Source organism: Bos taurus, chromosome 7 (assembly GCF_002263795.3).
Source record: "Bos taurus isolate L1 Dominette 01449 registration number 42190680 breed Hereford chromosome 7, ARS-UCD2.0, whole genome shotgun sequence".
Lineage (NCBI taxonomy): Eukaryota > Metazoa > Chordata > Mammalia > Artiodactyla > Bovidae > Bos > Bos taurus.
The window spans coordinates 43,823,468-43,844,417 of NC_037334.1; the positions used below are offsets into that span (position 1 = coordinate 43,823,468).

General features: G+C 58.2%; 1 protein-coding gene across 7 annotated transcripts; it reads left to right on the forward strand.

Moving 5' to 3' along the window:
* The first annotated feature begins 1,443 nt into the window (after nt 1-1,443).
* DAZAP1 (DAZ associated protein 1) lies at nt 1,444-20,481 on the forward strand. Of its 7 annotated transcripts, XM_024994589.2 has the most exons (13): nt 1,444-1,627; nt 7,821-7,861; nt 8,321-8,487; nt 8,767-8,832; nt 10,154-10,264; nt 11,054-11,102; nt 14,058-14,140; nt 16,286-16,439; nt 17,255-17,284; nt 17,383-17,523; nt 18,132-18,308; nt 18,894-18,982; nt 19,567-19,654. In XM_024994589.2, the coding sequence occupies exons 1-12, from the start codon at nt 1,599-1,601 to the stop codon at nt 18,980-18,982; spliced, it is 1,137 nt and encodes a 378-aa protein (XP_024850357.1). In that variant the 5' UTR covers nt 1,444-1,598; the 3' UTR covers nt 19,567-19,654. The 7 variants fall into 7 exon arrangements, with proteins under 7 accessions (XP_024850357.1, XP_024850355.1, XP_059744359.1 ...); XM_024994587.2 differs by lacking the exon at nt 18,894-18,982 and having other exon boundaries at nt 10,157-10,264; nt 19,567-20,481; XM_059888376.1 differs by lacking the exon at nt 18,894-18,982 and having other exon boundaries at nt 1,536-1,694; nt 19,567-20,481.
* Nucleotides 20,482-20,950: the final 469 nt, after the last annotated feature.

The following is a 20,950-nucleotide window of genomic DNA, read 5'->3' on the forward strand; positions in this document are numbered from 1 at the left end:
GTTTCTTACCTGCAAATGGGGACTGATAAGTTACCCTCCTCCAGTGGAATCGATGATGCCAACGAGCTTAGCAAATTGTAAAGTGACCTAAGTGAGGTGTATTATAAATGTTTTATGTTATACTGTTGGCCTGACGGAGAAGGCAATGGCACCCCACTCCAGTACTTTTGCCTGGAAAATCCTATGGACGGAGAAGCCTGGTAGGCTGCAGTCTATGGGGTCGCTAAGAGTCGGATACAACTGATCGACTTGACTTTAACTTTTCACTTTCATGCATTGGAGAAGGAAATGGCAACCCACTCCAGTGTTCTTAACTGGAGAAACCCAGGGACGGGGGAGCCTTGTGGGCTGCCGTCTATGGGGTCGCACAGAGTTGGACACGACTGAAGTGACTTAGCAGTACCAGCAGTTGGCCTGACACCTGTTCCTTCATTCCTCACAGTTCATTTGATTTTATGGTGAATCAGTTATATTGTTAGGCTACCAAGAGGCTGAGAAAGTGAGTGAAAAGTCACTAGGCAGCAGGAACCACCATCTGACAACAGCGTACAGGTCAGTTTTTATTATATCATGGTCAGTGGATTGCTCCACCTCCCTTGTTGACACGGTGGGCAGATTATTCTTTGTTGGGGAACTCTCCTGCCCATTGTAGGGTATTTAGCAGCATCCCAAGCCTCCACCCACTAGGTGCCAGTAGCCCCCACAGCCAGTGGTAACCAAAACTGTTATCTCCAGACATAGCTCAGTGTCCCCAGAGGAGGCTGAATCACCCTGGATGAAACCCACACCTGTCGACAAACGAGGGCAGGACCATCCTTGGCACATGGCAGGGGCTCAATGTGTTTTCATAATCTTTGGATCTACAGCCAACTATTGGGTTTGATTCCAGTTTTTCCCCTGAGTGAGTGACCTTGGGCCGGTGATTCAGCCTCTCTGACCGTCGGTATCTTCTTCTGGGGCAGCTGGAGCAGCTGAGGCGCGTAGGGCCCCTGCTTCCTGCGGTCCGGCGGCGTGAGAGCGTGGCCTCCACCGGAGCTAACTCCACCCGCGTCCGCCGGCCCCCACTCAAGACTGAACAAGGAAGCCGCAGCCGCGCCTGCGCCCCGCAGTGCCTAGTCTGGAGCGCCCCGTCGCGCGCGCGCCCCGCGCCGCTGCGCATGCACACACGCTCTCAGCACGCGCACGCACGCGGCTTGGCCCGCGCGCCCCCTCCGCGGGGCGGGATCGGAGCCGGGGCGCGGGACTCCACTTCCCAGTGTGCCCCGCGGCGACGCTCGCAGCCGCTGAGGAAGAAGGCCGAAGCGCGGCGGCCGAACGGCGGCGGCGCGGGTCCCGCCGCACGCACGCACGCACGCACACGGGTGCACCCCTGGCCCCGCCCCCGGAGGCCCCGTGCGGGAGCGCGCTCGGGCGTGCGCAGGGCGGCGGCGCGGGCGCGGGGGCGCGCGGTGACCGTTGGCGCTGAGGGGAGGAGGCAGCGCGGCCGCCGCCGTTGCGCAGATCCGGGCCGCGGCTGTGGGGAGGGCGCCGGGGCCAGTGACCTTCCGGAGGCGGGAGCGAGCCAGGGGGCCCGGACTCCGAGCGCCGCCGCCGCCGCCATGAACAACTCGGGCGCCGACGAGATCGGGTGAGGACGCGCCGGCCCGCGCCGCCGCCTCGGCCGGCCCCCGCCCAGACCGGCCCGGCCCGTCAAGGTCACGCCGCGGGGCCGCGCCGAGCCGGCGGCCGGGGGTCCGGGGGCGCGACGGGCCGGGGTCCCCTGGGGTGCCGGGCGCCCTGCTGCCTCATGGCCTGGGACCCCGAGCGGGAACCGGGGATCCAGGGAGTCCTGTGGGTCTGGTCTCCCCGTCGCCTCGTGGTCGGAGACCCCGAGGTTCAACCGGAGAGAATCTGAGGAGTCTTGGAGGTCCAGGCGCCCTGCCGCTTCCTGACCAGGAACCCAGAACCTGACCTGGGGGTTCTTGGGGGTCCCCTCTGTTTCATGCTTGAGGGAGACCCCGCCGCCTGGCCAGAATTTACCGTCGGGGCCCCTCGGTCGGAAACCTAGGGGGTCCGGGGGCATCCTGTCTGCCCCCGCGCGTGTATTTCCCACTGGCGGGGTTCAGAAGCGTCCCCGCGCCCGTGTTTTTCCTCGGGGACCTCGAACAGGAACCTGGGGGGTCCAGGGCGCCCCCTGCCCGTGCGCGAACTTGGCGGCTCAGCGCACGTGGCGGCCCGGTCGCGGGGGGTTCCAGTGCTGCCGCCGCCCAGCTTTTCCCACCCAGGACTCACAGCGGCGGCCCCTCCACCATCCACTCCACTACCAAGAGAAGGTTTGCAAACCGAGGGCCCGAGGGCCAAGGTCATGGGGGCCGGTCCCTGGTCTGCTTGCCGCTCACCCTGAAGTGACCACCATCTCGGCGCCTCCGCGCCACCTGATGGGTGTCTGCAACTGTTGTTTTCATGTTGCTCGAGCCCCTTCCTGCTCAGCCCCCATCTAAGCCCCATCGGTGTGTTTGAAAGATAGAGACCTGGAAACTTGGGCGGTGGACTGACGGTGGTGCTTCTGAGGTCTTTTTTCTCCTTGGTGTAGCTATTAGCGAGAGGAGGTTTGTTATAGCTAAGTTTTCCCTTTTAATTATAGCCTTGCCTAATGCTAAACGAGCGGGAGAACAGGGAAGCGCTCCCAGAGGAACCAGAAAATCCATTTCTGCCCTAGTCTAGGGGTTTGGTCTAGTTTTCTTTGCAGAATGGCTCCTACAGCATCAGCATAATTTTATAGTTAAATCCTTTTTGCAAAGATGGCAAAACAGCCTGGGCTGGGTTTCCGTGGCCTTGTGTACATTTCTGAGTGCCCTTCGCTTTGAACAGATGCCGTGTTTACAAAACGTTTGATTTGGTGAGTAAGGCATTGTTTGCTGCTGGGTGGCTGGCCAGGCTCTGGCAGCAGGTTACACCAGAAGACAGAAAATGTGTTTGTGGGGTCCCAGATCCAGAGTCCCCACGGCTCTTAGAGCGCCAGAAAGAAGGCACTTAGCTTCTAGCCTGGTCTGGGAGAGAAGTGCAGGCAGGCCCTGGCAGTCTGAGCTGTGTGTAGGGTAAATGAAAAGTTGCAGCACTTCCGATGGGAAACTAGCCTGTGGGCAGAATGAAAGTTGTAGCCCCAAAGGGCCAGACTTGAGGGGGGCCAGCAGTCTCCCTCAGCCAAAGGGATCTTTTTCTGACTTCCTTAGGCCTGGAGGGGAGGGAGCCTCCAGATCTAGGAGGCCTGCCTCTTGTTCTTGAGGAGATAGTCAGGCTGGGCTCCCTGGCAGTTCCCCTCTCCAGCTTGTACCAGCCCCTGGGTGAGGGCGGAGCCAGGATCCCCACTGGTTCTGGAAGGTCCCACCCTCTGTACCGTAGACCCACCCCAGACCCACGGGCAACCTGGAGAGGCCTCAGAGTTGGTAGCAGGATGGGATCAGGGACCTGCCTGGCTGTGTTCCCTGCCCTGGCACCCCAGCAAATCCAGCCAGGCCACCTGACTTCTAAAGCTATAGATCTTGGGTGTCCCAGGAACTGGTCATCACTTTGCCCCACAGCATTGCTCAGTTTCTGTTTCCTGCGGGAGCCTTGTTTCTGGCGGCTATGGGGAGTGCAGGTCCACCTTAACTTCCTTGTTCTGGTGGCTGTTCCGGTGCAGTACTTGTGACGCCGCCGGCTCCCTGACCACGGGCCCTCTTGTTTGTGGGGGGGACCGCAGTTGCCCACTCAGGGTGGTTGCCACATGGTGCTCAGAGGAAGCAATTGCCTGTGTTGCTGGGATATGACGGTCTGACTGGTCACTGGTGGCACCCACTGTCCTCTCTTGACTGCCTTCACTGTGGTGTCCAGTCAGCCTCTCTGAGTGGCTCTTGGAGGGAGGTTGACAGGCCATGGGGCGGCTCCCCTCCTGGATGGGGATCCACATCCTCAGGAAGTGTGTGATGCTTGGATGCCACCCCACTGGGGAACTGTGCTTCTGCACTGAAGTCCCTGAAGGCAGGCCTTCCCTGCATCTGGATGTGATGGGCTGGGCTTTCAGCATCCTGGTTGTCATAATGGCCCGGTGGCCAGAGTGGAACCAGGGCGGGTCTCAGGGCAGAGAGCCAGGGGGAGCAGCCACTGTTACATGTGGCCTCGCAGGGAGCCGTTGATGTAGTAGCCTGGTCTCTGCCATGGCCTTGGAGAGTCAAGTTGAAGGAGGGTCTTCTGACTGAGGTTCCTGGAGCTGACAGGTTGTGGAGACAAAGAGGAGTGAGTGGGGCTTTCATCTGGCAGACGCGGTTCTGCTGGCGGCCCACGGGCTGGTGAGGAAGGACCCTGATGTGTCCGAAGAGAGGGTTCTAGAGGGACCTGTGAGGGGAGCAGCACTGGGTGTGGGTCTCTGGGAGAGAGACCTGGGCAGGTTGGGGGGTGGGTAGTCAAAAGCTGGAGGTGGGTGGGGGTGGAGGCCATGTGGGGCTCAGGTGACTTAGCTCCGAGGGGTCCGAAGGTAAGCCGACAGTTCCGTGGGCCAGCTCTCTGTGGAGTGGTTGGTGTGGACCTGGAGCATCCCAGGCCGGCTTGCCAAGGCCTAAGGGAGGGAGAACCCGTGGCGGGGGTCGTCCGGTGGTGGGAAGGAGGTGTCTCGTGTTCTGGACCTGTGAGGTGGAACAACATCCCTGGCTTGATGACCCTGGGGGCAGGACTGTCCTGTTGAGGTCTCCTGTTTGAAACAGAGTGCTTTTTGAGGCCTGGTTCCCAGTGTGTCCAGGCTGCCTGCTTCCGGGGACTAGGACACGGGTTCGGGGCTGCTTGGACACCTGCACGGTTGGCCATGAGGGTTGGGGGCTATTCCACTTGACCCCTATCTGGTTCCAGACATTGGGCAGAGCCTCCTTAGTGGAGCAGACTGAGGCTTAAGAGGGTCAGGGGACCTGGTCAAGGTCATTCCTGGCATGGCTGAGCTAGAGTGGGGAGCCGGCACTCCTGGTGAGCTGGCCTGCTGCCGCTTGCACCCCTGATGCTCCTGCAGTGCTTCCTCTTGGGGAGTGGTGCTGTGGCCAGGTTTTGGTGAGAGGTCACTGTTGGCGGGGGCCAGCACTCTGGCCGGCGAGAACACACTGGTCCTGTCTCGGGGCACTCAGTGAAGGCCAGGCTAGGGTCTCGTGTGTGCAGCCCCCATAGTCCATGAGAGGTGATCTCATCCGCAGGTGAAGGAAAGCCCAGACTGGGAAGAGACCCCCGCCTCACCTGTTGTTTTCGGGCATTCAATCTGTCACAGAGGGCTCAAAGTGGGATGGCTCCCTGGCTGCAGGAAGGCGTGAACACAGGCTGTAGAGGAAGAGAGGGCCTGCCAGTTCACCTGATGGACCCGGCCTCAGCCCCCTGCCCTCCGTCTGGGGGTGCCTGCTGTCCACTGGGTGGCGCCTGCTGTAGGCAACCCGGTTGAGGAAGCCCCCGAAGGCTGACTTTCTGGCATAAGTGGCACATGGTTGCCCTCAGGAGCCATCCAGGACTAGATTTCAGGTCAGCAGGCGGAAGACGGGGCATGCTGCCCAGAGCCTGCCACCCAGTCACCCCTCTACTGTTGGGGTACAGGCCCAGGAGCCTGCGCTTATCACAGACCACCTGACTCTGGTCCCAGGGGTAGAGGAGTGGGGTGCAGGGTCTATGGGGGCCCCCAACTTCAGCTGCAGCTGAGGGATGAATGACACTGTTCAGAGTAGGGCAGGGTTGGAGAGGGAGCCACTCAGGGTTAGCTGATCCTTTCACCTGCTGAGTTGCGTATAAATGCTCAACAAGGCCTCAGGTCACCTGGTGCTAAGCAAGTCTGGGCTGGAGGGTGGGCACAGGCCAGTTCCCATGCAGGTGTGTCCGGCTCATCCTGTCCAGGGCCCCTGAGACCACCACGGGTCAGTGAGATCTCCCAGGACCTCCTGTCTGCAGATGGGGAGCAAGAGGAGACAATATAGATGAAGCCCCAACACAATGCTGGGCCTGGGGCTCTGCAGTTCATCCCCAACATTGTGCCCTGTGCCAACCAGGCCCTGGCGCTTCCTCAGTTTTTACCTCCTAGATCTGTAACTTGGGGCCCGTAGAGCAGTGACAGGAGCAGGAGTGCAGTTCCCTGCCCTCCTCGCACGGGCCAGCGTGCCTTTGCGGACGCGCCACCGTGTCCTGTTTTCCAAACACAGCGAGGTGATAGCATCAGAAAGCCCCATGTCCATGTTGGCTCCCTGGCCAACTCGGAGTGAGAGTTCTGGTGGATGTTGTCAGCTGCACAGAGGACGGCCTTTCTCGTCTTTTTCCACTAATGTCTGATTTTGAAATTTAAACATGGGCTGGAGCGTGGACTGGTCAGACCAGTTCCACCCTCTGCAGCAGCGGGGGGTTGGGTGGCTCGAAGGGACACCACTTAGGCCTTCCCATCTTGGTCAGATGCAGGCTAAGCAGGCAGGTATTCCTCTCAGTTGGGGTTTGTCCTGGGTGTTCTGAGAATGCTCAAGATTTTTTTCCTCTCCAAGCTGCTTTTCCATAGCAAACCCATTTGTGCCTATGCCAAAGGCCTGAGCAAAGAGGCGGTCCACACTGGCCTGGGGCAGATCAAGTCCTTCTGTCATTTGCCCGCCTTGGTGTCAGGCGCTGGGGGAGCGGGGCACAGATGGGATTATGCTCCCCAGGGTCTTAGGGAGCAGGAGGAGCCTGCCTGCCCTCCCAGGGGTGTGTAGGGGACGGACGGAATGGTCAGGAGGCTGGGTGTGAGCCTCCTGGCCTCCATCCAGGAACGTGCCCTGAATGTGTATGGGGGTGAGGGGCTACCACCCCGAGTGGGGTGGGAAAATTGTTTCTTCTACCCTGAGCCTCTCGACCCCAGGGAGAAAGCCGCAGTGGGAGGGACCCCTGAGTACAGCTGAGGCCACTGCCTTGATGGGTCTGTCCCCGTGCCCCGGCTGTCGGTTCTGGGGCCTCAGTGCAGCCAGCTTCAGGGGGCTGTTTTGTGTCCAGGCTGTGCAAGGGGGGATTGGCTGTGGACCGGATAGCGCCCAGGTGCCACTCTGAGAGTGCCAGTTTCACTCCTTTTTCTGGGGCAGCACGCGGGGTGGAGAGTGCCCTGCCTTGCCTTCTGGTCACACCTGCCCCAGTTGAAGTCCACAGCACGGGGCATCTCTCCTTTCAGCCAGCCCAAGCATGGCAGGCACGGAGGCTCTGGAAACGGTGGCCCCAGGGAGGCCACCAGTACTTTTCCTCTCACATAGTAGGGCTCTAGCTCAAAAGTATAACCTAAGCCATTCAACTGAGTCCAAGCTCCAGGGGCCTCCCCAGCGATTGGTGGTGCTTACTCATGCCCATGTGCTGGGTACCCCTGCTTTGTCCTAAAGCCCCACCACTGCTGCCCCTTGAGTTTGCCATGTCTGGTCTCAGATGTTGAAGTCTTTGGTGTTTGCAGAGCAGTTGGGAAGGGCTCCGTGATCCCACTCCTGCACTGGCAGGTTTGGGGGTGGCAGTCTGTCTTACTGTGGTTGAGGTCAACATTGTGTGCGGCTCTGGACATTGTGACTCATACTCCTGCCATTTGGGCAGATCCCGGTGGCATTTTTCATGCCGTACCATGGCCGTGCCCCCAGGTGACCACCCCAGGGTAAGCCTGATGGGCAGCACCGCAGGCAGATCCCTCTGTGGTCATTGGCCGTGCCATGCAGCTTGTGGGATCTTGGTGCCCTGATCAGGGGTTGAACCCAGGCCTTGGCAGTGAGAGTGTGGAGTCCTAACCACTGGGCTGCTAGGAACATCCTGGGCAGAACCCTCCTGACCCTGAATGTTTTCTTGTTGAATTGCAGGAAGCTCTTCGTGGGCGGTCTTGACTGGAGCACCACCCAAGGTAAGGGCAGATGGGCTGTGGGCATGTGATCTTGTCTTCAAGTTGTGAGAATTAGCTTTTCAATTCTTGACTTACTGTCTGGATTGCGGCGGGGGGCAGGGGGCACTTGATTGGGAGTAGACTGGGGCAGCGCTTTGGAACTTGATCTTGTGCTGATGCTTCTGGTCAGGGAGGGTGGAGACGGAGCCAGCAGAGTTAGGCGTTTGTGGTGGTTGCTGTGTTCAGCCTCAGGCCTTGCAGGTGTCCCTCCTTTGGCAGCTCATTCTCCTTCCCAGGGAGACGTGGTGCATATTCCCTTCCCTGGCACCTGTCCTTCCCCCTCTCCCTATCCGCTGCCCCCATATCAGCAGGTCAGCTGGCGTAAAGGTTACTGGCTGCACACTCTCCAGGTCAGGCTGCCAGGCTAGTAGCCTGTGACCTGCCTGACGCCTGGCTGTGTGTGTCCTGATCTCTGAGCAGAGACGCTGCGCAGCTACTTTTCCCAGTATGGAGAGGTCGTGGACTGCGTGATCATGAAAGACAAGACGACCAACCAGTCTCGAGGCTTTGGCTTTGTCAAATTCAAAGATCCAAACTGCGTGGGCACGGTGCTGGCCAGCAGACCACATACCCTCGATGGCCGAAACGTGAGTGCCCGACTCTGAGGAGGCACCTGCCGCCTTCCTGCTTGGTGCCCCTGCGCCCCAGCGCTGTGTGGGTGCCGAGGATGGCTTTCCCCTGGGTTGGGTTACAAGAGTTATAACTCCGGAAAAAAAAAGTTACAGCTCTGAGCTTAGACCGGACGCTGGGCCAGGATGTGGCCCCGGCGACCTGATGGGCCTGTACCCCTGACCCTACTGCCGACACCTTCTCTTGTTGGGAGACAAGCCTCCTGTTCACAGCTGGTCCTTTGAAACTTCCGACAGATTGACCCAAAGCCATGCACGCCTCGGGGGATGCAGCCGGAGAGGACACGGCCGAAGGAAGGCTGGGTAAGGGGCGGGGGTTTCCTCCTGCTTGCTTCCCTGGGGCCCTTGCTCAATCAGACTGAGTGACAGTAGGCCTTCCCGTGTGGCGCTGAGCAGCCAAGCTCCTGAGCACTTGGATTGATTCAGTGCTGGGAGCTTTTCATCTTGTAGCCAAGAAGTATCTTATTAGTCTACCTTAGAAACGATGGTTCTTGGCTGTTTGTTGTCAGGAACCTCGTGTTCATCCACACTGACCGCTCCCACTGCCCCACTCAGCACTCTGCTGGCTGTTCCCCTCCAGGGCTGAGGCCTGTCTATTTTCGCACCTCGGGGACCCTGTGAGCCTCCTGTGCCCCCAGGGCCTGGCCAGCTATCACCAGAGTGTTCCGTTCTCAAGGAGAGCCCTACCAGACATGGTGGACTGGTGCTGTTGAGGGCTGGGACCTGGGAACCTTCATTTCTGGCAGAATTCCCAGCTGTGATGGTAGACAGGGCCTCAGACCAGGTGTGTATGTTTCTGAGTCTGCTAGGAAACATCAAACACAGAAACAGTGGTGCAGCAAACACGTGGGTAGAAACACTGCCCAGGTCCTTCCGTAGTCTGCACAGCCGTGCCTCTGTGTGTTTTGTGGGCACTGCGTCCAGGATGCCCGAGGGGACCAAAATCCGTGGGCGCTCAAGTCCCTTCTATAAAATGGCTGTGACGGCGCACATCCTCTGTGCATCTTAAATCAATTCTAATTGACTGCGGTTGCCTGATACAGTGTAAATAGCTGGCTGGCATGTGGCAAATTCAAGGTTTGCTTTTGAAACTTTGGACTTCTTTTTCTCCAAGTGTTTTTGATCCATGGTTGGTCGAATCCCAGATGCAGAGCCTGTGGCTGTGGAGGTCGGTGTGTGCGCGTGCATGCATGTGTGTGTGCGCGTGCATGCATGTGTGTGTGCACGTGCCCACCTCTGCTCGTGTCTCTGCCACCAGCACCCCCAACGACGTAGTCTGAGTTCCTGGCTGCGGTGCCTAGGGGAGGCAGCTTCAGGGATTGTCTGCAGAGGGCAGGATCTGGCCCTGAAGGTGAAGAAGGTGGCGACTGTCCTCGGTCTTAGGAACTTCCCACCACCCTTTGGTCACCAGTGGGGTTGGTGCAGGCCCTGCTGCTCCTTCTCTGAGCCGGAGACACGCTGTTTGGGGCACTTGGGCCCCTGGCCCCTGTTGGCCTGTGAGGCACTCCTGGACAGCCTGGTCCCCTACAGTGTCTGGTCTGCCTTCATGGACTGTGCCCTGAATAGCAGGGTGTGTTTGGAGGGTTCCCTACATGGACTAACCATTTTCTCTTTGTTGAAATAGCAGAAAGGACCCAGGAGCGATAACAGTAAATCAAATAAGATATTTGTCGGAGGAATTCCTCACAATTGTGGTGAGACAGAGCTCAGGGAATACTTCAAGAAATTTGGAGTGGTGAGTCCTTGCCCTGCCCACAGCCGCGATTGGGGCGGGAGTGGCAGAGCCCTGTGTCCTGGGGAGGCAAGACAGCGCAAAGCACCCCACATGGCCAGTCACCCGCAGGGGAGTGCTTGCTGCAGACGGGGCCAGCTTCCCTCCTGGGAGGCCCTCGGCTGGTTGTAACCCTGCAGTCAAGAGCACTTGATCACGTCTGGAGAAGTGCTGGACATGGCTGGGTCCCATTCCCTGCCCACCCCCCCCCCCCACACCCTAGGACAGGGTGTGAAGGGATTGTTTTCCAGAAGAGCCTAAAATCTTTCAGAACTTCATGGGGGCTTATACAGGAACTGAATTCTAATAAGGCAGACAGGAGGCAGGCAGGGCCTTGGTATTGGGGGTCGGGGAAGGAGGCTATCCCTTGTCCTAAGCAAAAGCACGAGGTCATCTCCAGCTTCCACTGAGCACGTGTTCTCTGGCTGCAGTGTGCTTGTCTAGGGGGTGCCTATGCGTACCCAGGGCCTGGCAAGGAACTTGTGCTGCAGTGCACAATGCGGGAGCATGGGGAGGATGCGGGCCCAGCCAGGCCAGGGGCACCGACCCTGAGTGGGAGGTCCTGGCACATGGAGCCCTGGGCCCCTGGTGACCCACCACTGGTCCTGCCCCGCCTATGAGCACCCCTCAGCCTGCTCACAGCCCTGAGGGTCTCACACCCCAGGAAGCGGGCCTTTTGCCTCGGGACCTCCTGGCTGTGGGCAGACGTGCTGCCTGCCGACCTGGGCCCTGAGACCCCTGTCTCTGTTACAGGTCACAGAAGTGGTCATGATCTACGATGCGGAAAAGCAGAGGCCTCGAGGTAAAAGAGATCGAGTTTGTCCTTGTCCTTCCCCCTCAGATGGCAAACTATTTCACACTTAGGTGGTGGTTGTAGCGAGCCTGGCCTCAGCACAGGGTGACTCGAGACTAGCGTAGTCCTTCCCACGCAGCCCCGGCCTGTCTGCTTCCAAAGGTCAGGCGGTACAGTCTTGGGGTTCTTTCATTTTTGTTTTGTTTTTTAAGCTCATTCTTTGGAAGTTTTTCCAACTTGACATGAATTTCAGCATGGTTTCTGTTTTTAAGCGTGTCCTGAAAGATGAGTGGTTTTGTTAAATGGTGAACTTCCTCAATTATGACCATCTTCTGTTTGAAGTTCACTCAGTGAAGGCGGGGGTTTCATTTCATGTTGTCAGGCTAGGTCTCCCCCAGCTCGGCTTGAACATGGAGTTTCTTTGGTGTGTCCCATGCTTTTTTCTTGTTTTCCTGTTCTTTTTCCTGAAGTCTGTGGGACTGAAGTCTGTGAGGCGCGAAGCTGCCCCAGCTGCCCACACCTGCACGGCCACATTGGTTTGCAAGGCTGGGACACTGGGCACCCAATTTGCGAGCCGTTTTTTTTTTTTTCCTTTTTTTTTTTTTTTTTTTTGGCTGCTGCTATTTGTCCCTGCCTCTGTGTTTTGGTTCCTAACCGCTTTTGGACCGGCCTCGTGAGCCGAGTGCGTCCAGCCCGCGGCCCCTGCCCAGCCCCTGGAGGCACTGCACCAGCCGCGCGCCCGCAGCATGCGCCCGCCATGCTGGAGAATAGTTTGCCATTTGAACCTCACCCTCCTCTCCCTCCATGGTTAAGTAACGTATTTTCACCTCATGTTAATTAAGCTGTTAAGTCTTAGTCTTAACTTTACATAGACGTACTTGCTTAGTGATGCACTTAAGTGTTTTCATAGAAAAGTACAGTAATGTTAAGTAAGTTGTTTCTCCTTTTCTCTCTGTGAATTATTTGTGATTAACGATATCTCTTTAGATTTCTCTTCTCCAGGTGCTAAATTATATCACACAGGTACAGGCCAGTCCCGCAGTCAGAGGAGGGAGCGGGCTTTGCTCCAGTGGGGTGTAAACGAAGTTTCAGTGTGTTTCTGTTCCGCTTCCTCAGCGGTGATGTCGCCTCTTGACAGACAGACGCATCCCTAGAGGGCCCGCCCCGGGGCTCCCTCCCCACGACTCACCGCCTCTTGCACTCTAAGGACCGCGAGCCCTGTGGCTTCAGACCCTCCTGCACTTGGAGAAAACGTTCACTTTCTCACATGCCGCTCATCACCCATGTTGTGCTCCACCACTTGCCTCCGATCTTGGGGCATCTTGGGACATGGGGTCCTGAGGCTGCTCTTAGATCCCCTGCAGGGCTGCCTGCTGTCCCTGCAGGGCTGCCTGCCGTCCTTGGCCTGGGCCCTGGGGCGTGCCGGGCTGCCTGGGCCGGGTCTGGGCAGGAGGGGTTGGCAGGAGGGCACTCCAGGCTTGACCTGCGGATCCGCGTTCTGTGTGGGTCCTGCCATCCTCAGCCGTGGGCCTTGGCGAGTCCCCGTGGGTCCCCCAGTGCTAGGTGGGCGGAGGGTGGGCACCACAGCAGGAGCAGCAGTTGGTCAGCAGGTGCCCCAGATAGCTTGTCCCCAATTTCTCTTCCTGAGCCTTCCATGCAGCCCCTGTTTCTTCTCCCTGCCTGTCCCACAGTCCATCTGAGCATCCGTGCCCTTCCCAGGGCTTGGTCCCCATGCACCTGGCTCTGCCTCTGCTCCCTCACACTGCCCCTCCACCCCCCACATCCCCATTGCCTGGCCTGTCTTCTCTGGTCTGTTTCTTGTTTCTTCTCATGTGGTGTGTGGGCTCAGGCTATGTGCGTGTGTCATGCTTGGACACACGTATGTGCTAGAGAGCTGGCCCACCCCACGAGGCTGGCGCCCACACTTCTGAGCTAAGCTGCTTTCTTTTCCCGTCTTTGTCCTCTTCCCACCTCGGTTCTGCCAGGAGTCTTTCCCCACGGTCCCTGCGACCATGGCCCCACATCCCTCTTTGTTCAGCCTGAGAGGCCGGGATCCCAGGGCTGCCCCACCCTGTATCCACATCCCTGGAAGCTCTGTGCCCTGCCCCTCCCCTGCACCCTTGTCCCTCCTCTGCACCCCTCTTCTGACCCTCCTCGGCCCTTCCCTGGCCTGTCCTTTGTTCCGCGGGGTTTTCCGGCAGTTGCTGCCATGAGTGGTCTTAGTGCTCAGTGCAGATGGGCCCCCGGGGACGAACAGCAGCCCGAGGGCTGGACACGCAGGCTAGCCGGGTGGCCCGCCCACCAGACCAGCAAACTTCGTTTATACTGCACTCTCTTGTGTTTGGGAAACACTAAATTGTCTTTCCCGTTAAAATTGTCCTTTTGGTGACATGGTGCCTCTTGCTCTTGCTGCTGACAGCAGTGTTTGAGCTGCTGGAACCCCTTGTGGCCTGTATCTCTGTGTATTTAGTCCATAGATACGTACAGATATAGACACTGTGTGCATACGTATGGTACTTGGGCAGGACTCCTCGGGCTTACCCAACAGTGTTGGGCAAGCTTGGCGAGGCTCTCACTGTGGTAGAGACGTGCCTCCGTTAACGCTAGAGCAGTGTACGGCTGCTGTCAGCACTAGCGGCCGAGCGATTGCCAGCCGAGGGGGAGGACCCTGGGTTTCAGAAAAGCACAAGTGCACCCATGACACATTTGGGGCTGCCTGCCCGCTGGGCCCTCACCACCCCACTGTCCAGACGGCGGCTAAGACGCACCCAGGGGTCCCAAGGTCGTCTTTGATTTATAACTGGCCACAGCGTCTGGGCTGAGATCAGCTCCTGCCCCGCAGCCTCACACACCGGCTTCGCTGAAACCCTTGGTCGATCCCTCGGCCCGTCCCTAATACTGTTCATCATCCTGTTTTGTGTCACAACACCCTGCTACCTTGATTCACTCTTCGTCGTTGGCTAGGTTTTGGATTTATTACTTTCGAGGACGAACAATCAGTGGACCAGGCTGTCAACATGCATTTTCACGACATCATGGGCAAAAAAGTGTGTAGTTGTAGTTTTATTTTACCTTAAGACCAAACCAAGTCTTAGGCAACCTAGGGATTTCACTGGAGAGGAGATCCCTTGGCAGGAAAAGGGCCGGGCAAGTGGTCCTAGGATCCCTCCTGTGGGTCGGACCTGATTCAGGAGCCCCTGGCTCTAGAGCCCCTGGGGATGGCCGGGGGGTGGGCGGGCTGCGTCCAGTGAAGTCGTGGGTTGCCTCAGGCTTGGTTTCAGTGACCTCTCCTTCAGATGTGTGTCCCCTCCCTGACTGTCCCATGCCGGCCTGGAACGTGCCAGGCCGTGAACCTTTGAGAACTGGTTCCGTGTAAAACTGACGGCAACGTAAACATCCTGAAGGATTGGTTTCCAAATTGGGTCACTTACTGTGAACTCGGTCCGACCACATGCTCCTGGTAGTTCTTAACTCCATGCAGTCAAGTGACCTCTGGTTGTTTCATCTTCATACTGTGTTGCTGCCTCGGAGGGAAACTCAGAAAGTGGCCTGACCCCTCCTCGCCCCGTCTCCCAGGCCCCCGGCTCCTCGTCCCAGAGGCAAGCCCAGTCCCCCCTGCCAGAGCCCCGGCCACCCCATCAGCTGAGACACAGAGGGAACGTGGCCCAGGGTGGCCCCTCTGTCCCTCACATCACAGATGGGCAGCTGGGTCAGCTCCACCTGAGCCTGCTGTGCAGGAGACACAGGCTGTTCTAGGTGCTCATCAATGGCTAGTTTAGGGTTGGCATGCAGGTCTCCGGGGTGCGTGCCATCATGAACACAGGTTCCGAGGTGCCTGTGTACCCTGCTCAAGGTCCTGTGATGGCTACAGCTGGGGAGCAGTGAGGGCCTTCTCAGGGCGGGGTCTGCTCCCAGGGGCAGAGTCCAGCCTCAGTCCTGTCTCAAAGGGCAGGAGCCCACTTTGTAATTAAAACCTGAGTACAGGCCAGGAAGAGCAGATTTTTTTTTTTTTTTAAATCACAAGGGCTGCTTTGCTTTGTAAGCAGGAACCATATTCCCTTAAGGAAAGTGTGTGAAGACTCATTAATTTGAGTTCTTTGAAACATCCTGCTGCCACACTGCCCGGAGCTAGCAGGGGTTTTGTTCCCCTCTGTGGAGCGTCCTTGGGGCATCGGAAGGTGGGGTCTTTGTGCCTTTGTGCCCTCCTTGTCCTCTCACAGAAAGGGGTTTAGGCCAAGTTGACGGGGTTCTGAGTACACAATGTTTGCCAGGCTCCGAGACCCCAAGGACGACTCCGGTGAATTCATTGTCTCTTTCTCATTAAAATTTATCCTACAAACAAGAGCAACTTGGGATTCTTGAGTGCTGATGCAGCCCTGGAGTTGGGGGTCTGCTTTCAGTCGGCCCAGACTGAAAAGGCTGTGTGAGGGGGGCATGCAGCCTGGTGGGGCGGGCACCTGGTCCTCCGCCCGCCCTCCGCATGCAGTGGCTCCTGGCACCTCCAAAAGGGAAGGCTCCTGGGCTGCTGACCTAACACAGTATGAAGATTGCTTACTGATTCAAATGTCCATTTTATTGCATGTTTGTTTACTTTTTTGTTAGATGTAATGTAAGATTCTCTTATCACATCCATCCCCTCTGACATTATTTTGAGTTAATTGAGATTCTTTAAGCGTTAGCCTGGGGAAGGTAAGTCTTTTATCTTCCATTAGACATTTTAAATACAAAACCTAAGTAAACCAACTGTGTTTCTCAGGTATGAGCTGGAAGCGCAGGCAGGTGGGGGCTCTGGAGAGGGCCTGACCGCCGGAGCGGCCAGGAGGAGGGCTGCGCTTGTGGGGAGGAGCCTGGCCTCTGTGTCCCTGGGTCTACACTGTCCCTTAACTTGACCCAAAGACCCCTTGTCATACACAGAACTCTGCAGACTCTTGGTCCTCAGCCCAGTCTGCAGTGGGTGGGACCTCACATGTTTTATAGTTGGATCTGTTGTACCTGAGAAACATTTTTTTAGACAAAAAAATTAAAATTTTTAAGAAAAGAGTTACTAGTCTAAATAAGGTTTATAGTTAAGTATTTAGTTTTAAGTCATAATAAGATGCTAAGTGTAGTCGTAAGTTACCTGAGGGTGTGTCTGAAGGGAAGGGGGCTTGAGACCCTTGGCGTCTCCCTAAATCAGAGTTTGGTTTGTCCAGGTGGAAGTTAAACGGGCCGAACCTCGGGACAGCAAGAGCCAAGCGCCGGGACAGCCAGGTGCCAGCCAGTGGGGCAGTCGGGTTGTGCCCAACGCCGCCAATGGCTGGGCAGGCCAGCCCCCGCCTACGTGGCAGCAGGGATATGGCCCACAAGGTAAGGGTGTTTGCCTGCCCACCAGCCCCAGGAGCTTCCTGCAGCTCTGGCACCAGGGTGGGCCAGGTGGGATACGGGAGCCAGAACTGTGGAGCGTCGTCACCCGGGGCCAAGTGGGTTTGTCCCCTCAGCTACCCCCAGGCACCAGGGGTGCTGGGGCGGTACCTTCAGGGGAGGTCAGGGGTCATGCCCAGCAGCCAGCTTTGCCCCCAGGGCGAGCACTGAGGCTGGAGTGGATGTGGGCAGGTCAGGCTGTCTTCAGAGCTTCACTTGGATGCTCCTCAGAGGAGCAAGGAGGAAATATGAGCCCTGCCTTGTGGGCCCTTTGGGTCTGTTCCAGCTCCCCTGGCTTTGCGCTTGCCATGTAGCATGGGTGGACCTTTTACAGACCACTTGGGATGGCCAGGAGCCTCCATGCCCTTTAGAGACCTAGAGAAGGGTGTCTAAGGAAGGATACCAGTACCCTGAGCTGTAGAGCTGTTTCTACCTGGCTCCAAGTTTCACCTGGTCTCTTCAGAGCTGGCTTTAAAAGTGTTTTTTATTGCAAAATGAGCCACAGCTATAGGAAACTGGCCAGTGAGACCGGATGCTCTCACGCCCATCGCAGGGAAAGAACCAGCACTTGGCCGGAGGACACCCTGGGTCCCCGCTCTCCTGGCTGACAGCCTCCCTGTTGGGTGTCCCTGGAGCTGCTCTGACGTCTTTGCCCTGCACCTGAGATGTGTCAGGAAATTGGGTCCCCTGGGGGGGCAGGGTCCCCCAATCCATACCTGGTGCTGATGTGGCACGCCCCACTCCTCCCTGTCTCCCTGCAGGAATGTGGGTGCCGGCAGGACAGGCGATCGGTAAGTCCCTGTTGGAAAAAAACATAGAAAAGCAGGATCTGAGCGGGGTGGGGCAGGGAAAGGGGGCTTCTTCACCTCACCTGTATGCTATGTTCCAGGTGGCTATGGACCGCCCCCCGCAGGAAGAGGAGCCCCCCCGCCGCCCCCACCCTTCACCTCCTACATTGTGTCTACCCCTCCTGGAGGCTTCCCGCCTCCCCAGGGCTTCCCCCAGGGCTACGGCGCGCCCCCACAGTTCAGTAAGTGCCTTGGGCCCCTGGGGGTGGGCCTGGGGCATGTCAGCACAGAGAGCCGACTCCCCACACCTCAGGTGAGGGCTGGACTCACCTTGTCCACTCGGCTGGATTCTCTGTCCCCAGCAGCCTGTGTCCACCAAAAGAGGAGTGCCCCCATTGACCCCATTGGGCCGGCAGGTGGGGGTGCTGGGGCATGTCATTCAGCCGGCAGGAGTCCTCCTCCCCCTTCCATCCCTCTCCGACCCTGCGCTGCGTGCTGAGTGGCCATCTGTGACCAGGGTCCCAGGACACTGCAGTTTTGTAGCCCTGCCATGGCATGCAGGCCACCTGACAACCAAGTCAGGCTGCCACTCCCGGCCCAGGCCTAGATCACTTTCATTTCTAATAGGAAAGAGCAGGTCTTTCTTCATAGATGCCTGCACTTCCTATCCTCCTGGGACCCTGGGCTTGGAACGCAGCCCCACCTCACTCTGCCAGGCCACTGGCTGGTCGCTGTCTGCCCAGCAGGGTTGTTCCCTGGGCTGCAGGCTGGTCAGCTGGGGTGGATGCATGTGGTCCTGGTGGCAGAAGAGCATGAGCACCACGTCTGTCTGTCTCCTGTCTGTCCACAGGTTTTGGCTACGGACCTCCACCTCCCCCACCAGATCAGTTTGCCCCTCCAGGGGTTCCCCCACCACCGGCCACTCCCGGGGCCGCACCTCTGGCCTTCCCACCACCTCCATCTCAGGCTGCCCCAGACATGAGCAAACCACCGACCGCCCAGCCCGACTTCCCGTACAGCCAGTATGGTGAGTGCCTTGCTCCCCGTCCGCCTGGGGGTTGGGTGCCACAGGACTGTGGGATTGCTTGCAGGGCCCAGACTAGAGCAGGCCTGAGGTGGGATCTTGGCCAGGGTGCTGGTGTGGAGGAGCATTCACAGCTCGGCACCTGTGTCTGGAGCCTGTGGGTGTGGGGGCCCCAGCGGGCCTGCGCCGTGTGTGTCTGAATCTGCCATACATAGGGTGGGCTTGGGGGCCATGCGGCATCAGTCGGCATCCAGCTTCACCAAGGGGTGCTCACCAAGTAGGTGCTGGAGACCAGGGTCTGCGCCCGTGAGAGCAGCTCGAGTGGGGTCAGGGTGGCATGGGGCTCTCTTGTGCTGAACAGATGCCCCCCCAGCACCCCCATATCTCAGGTTCTTGTGCCCTCGGGGCCTTGCCCGGCTGTGGTCATGTGGGTTCTCGCCTCGCCCAGAGCAGGACACCACGGTGGTGGGTGCAGTGTTGCTGACCCCTAGAGGGGATGTACGAGCGACTGAGCAAGCATGTGCCCCCCACCCCCCCTCCTCTGCCAAGGCCGCCCGGGGCAGTTACCCTGGTCTCATCTCTCGCCAGGCCTGGGCACCTCTTCTCCAGAGCCACCAGGCTTCGGCCCACACTTTGTTTACACTCTTTTGGTCAGGCTGAGCAGTGATGTGGCCTAGGTAGGTGGTGCCTCCTCCTCCATGGTCCCCCCTGTCTGCGCCCGGGCCACGGACGGCACCTCCTCTGCTGTTCTGGGCGGGGGTGGACTCGGCGGTGCCCTCGGGGACGGGCCCTTGCCAGGGTGAGGATCTCAACTGGCCACCACCCCACTGGCCCTGGAGCTCTGCCCCCACGGTCGGCACCACTGACCCAGGGGGCCTCATGGGGCGGGTTGGCCCTGCTCTAAGGAGGGGCAGCACTGTTGGGGTCCAAGCTTTGCAGCTCAGCCTGATCTGTAATGTTTCTTCAAATCCTGGAATCTGCCACGTCCACCCTGAGTTCCACTGGAGAACAAACCTTGTAGGAGCCTGTGGTCCCCCAGGTCTGGCCAGGTGTCTTGTGTTTCCAAGCTCGAAGGCCTCGCCAGCCGCGAGGGTGCGCCGCAGGCCCCCAGCCCGAGGCAGGGCAGTAAGTGGGGGAAGCGGTCTCGGAGCTGCTCTCCTTTCTGTGAAGATGGCTGCCTGGGTCCCAGCAGGGCTCCGGGGGGGTCCCTCCATCCACTGGGTCCAGGCCCCACCCCAGCTCACTGGGCTCTTCCCTGCAGGTTACGGACAGGACTTGGCCAGCTTCGGACAGGGCTTCTCAGACCCCAGCCAGCAGCCTCCCTCCTACGGGGGCCCCTCAGTGCCTGGCTCGGGGGGTCCCCCCGCTGGCGGAAGTGGCTTTGGACGCGGTCAGAACCACAACGTACAAGGATTCCATCCCTATCGACGCTAGCTGCAGCCCCTCCTTGCGGATGGCAGGCGGCTGAGACCAGGATTCAAACTTGTGAACTCGTGACAATCACAAACTTGGTGGAAATACCGACTCGACCGTGGGGGGAGGGGGGGAGGCTTTTGGCGGTGGCTGTGGGTACCTGGACTGAGGTTTTTAAATATATTTCTTTCTCTAACCCATCAGCACAATAAAAAAAAAGTCACTGGTTCAACAACAGGGTTTAAAAAAAATTCTTCAGCTTTAATTCAAAACTTCAGGTTTCTTTTTCTTCCTTTTTTTTTTTTGAAATTATTTTCTTGAGCCTTTATTTTACCGTATATTGTAAACTTTTATGTTAAAGAAAAAAATATACATTTACAAATTGTGAGATTTTTAAGAGAAATTTTCTACGATGTATACTTGCTTATTTTTTAATTTAAAACAGGGTTTCCGTCGGCACTGGTGGAGGTGAGGGGCGTTTTTAGTCCCTTGCTCCTGGCTTTGAGGGTTGGGACTTGTTGGTCCAGAAACTCTGGGAGCATAAAGAAGAAATCTACTGAGTGTGTTTTGTTTTTTGTTTTCTTCTCTGCTTTTGTCGACTGGCGTGCCTGGCCATATCTGCAGGAGCGTTGTGGGGCCGCGCCTGCCTGTGTCCACCCGCCATCCAGAACCAGGGGGCCAGGCTGGCCCATCTCCCGTGCTCGGGGCTTCAGGGCATCCGCGCTGACCAGTTTGAATAAAGAAAGTGCGTTTGGACTAGAAACCCACGTTGTGTCCGTCTTTCCCTCTGCTGGGAGTAGCCCCTTCCCGTGCAGGAAGCTGGGCCCTCCTCAGCAGGTATGGGGGTCTTGGGGTCTGGAGCCTGGGGTTGGGGGCCTGCTCAGAACTGCAGACCCCCTGTGAGGGGCCTTGGGCACTGGGGTCCATTGGCCACTTGCTGGGTGCCGAGGAAGAGGAGTTTAGACAGATCTGGGTGGGGCTTGCCAGGCCCCTTCCACCCCTGCAGAGGTGACACCTGGACTGTGGCTTCGGGCAGGCTGCTCACCTTTCCAGGCATTGGCTGTGGGCAGGGCTGGTGGGACTCCCAGTTCAGGGCTGGTTGGGTACAGCCTTATGGAGCTGAAGGTCGTGGTGATGGGCCAGGAACCTGGGGGCAGGGAGGTGGGGTGGGACGAGCTCCCACCTGCAGAGTTCCCCCTGCCATGTGAAAGGATGGGGCTGTCACTTCACTG

What these genes read in the sequence shown, in the direction of transcription:
- DAZAP1 (NM_001193031.2), top strand. Translation starts at nt 1,599, where the DNA reads ATGAACAACTCGGGCGCCGACGAGATCGG. An exon ending in TCGGGCGCCGACGAGATCGG is followed by an intron (nt 1,628 to 7,820) that starts GTGAGGACGCGC and finishes GTTGAATTGCAG; the next exon opens with GAAGCTCTTCGTGGGCGGTC. An exon ending in TGACTGGAGCACCACCCAAG is followed by an intron (nt 7,862 to 8,320) that starts GTAAGGGCAGAT and finishes ATCTCTGAGCAG; the next exon opens with AGACGCTGCGCAGCTACTTT.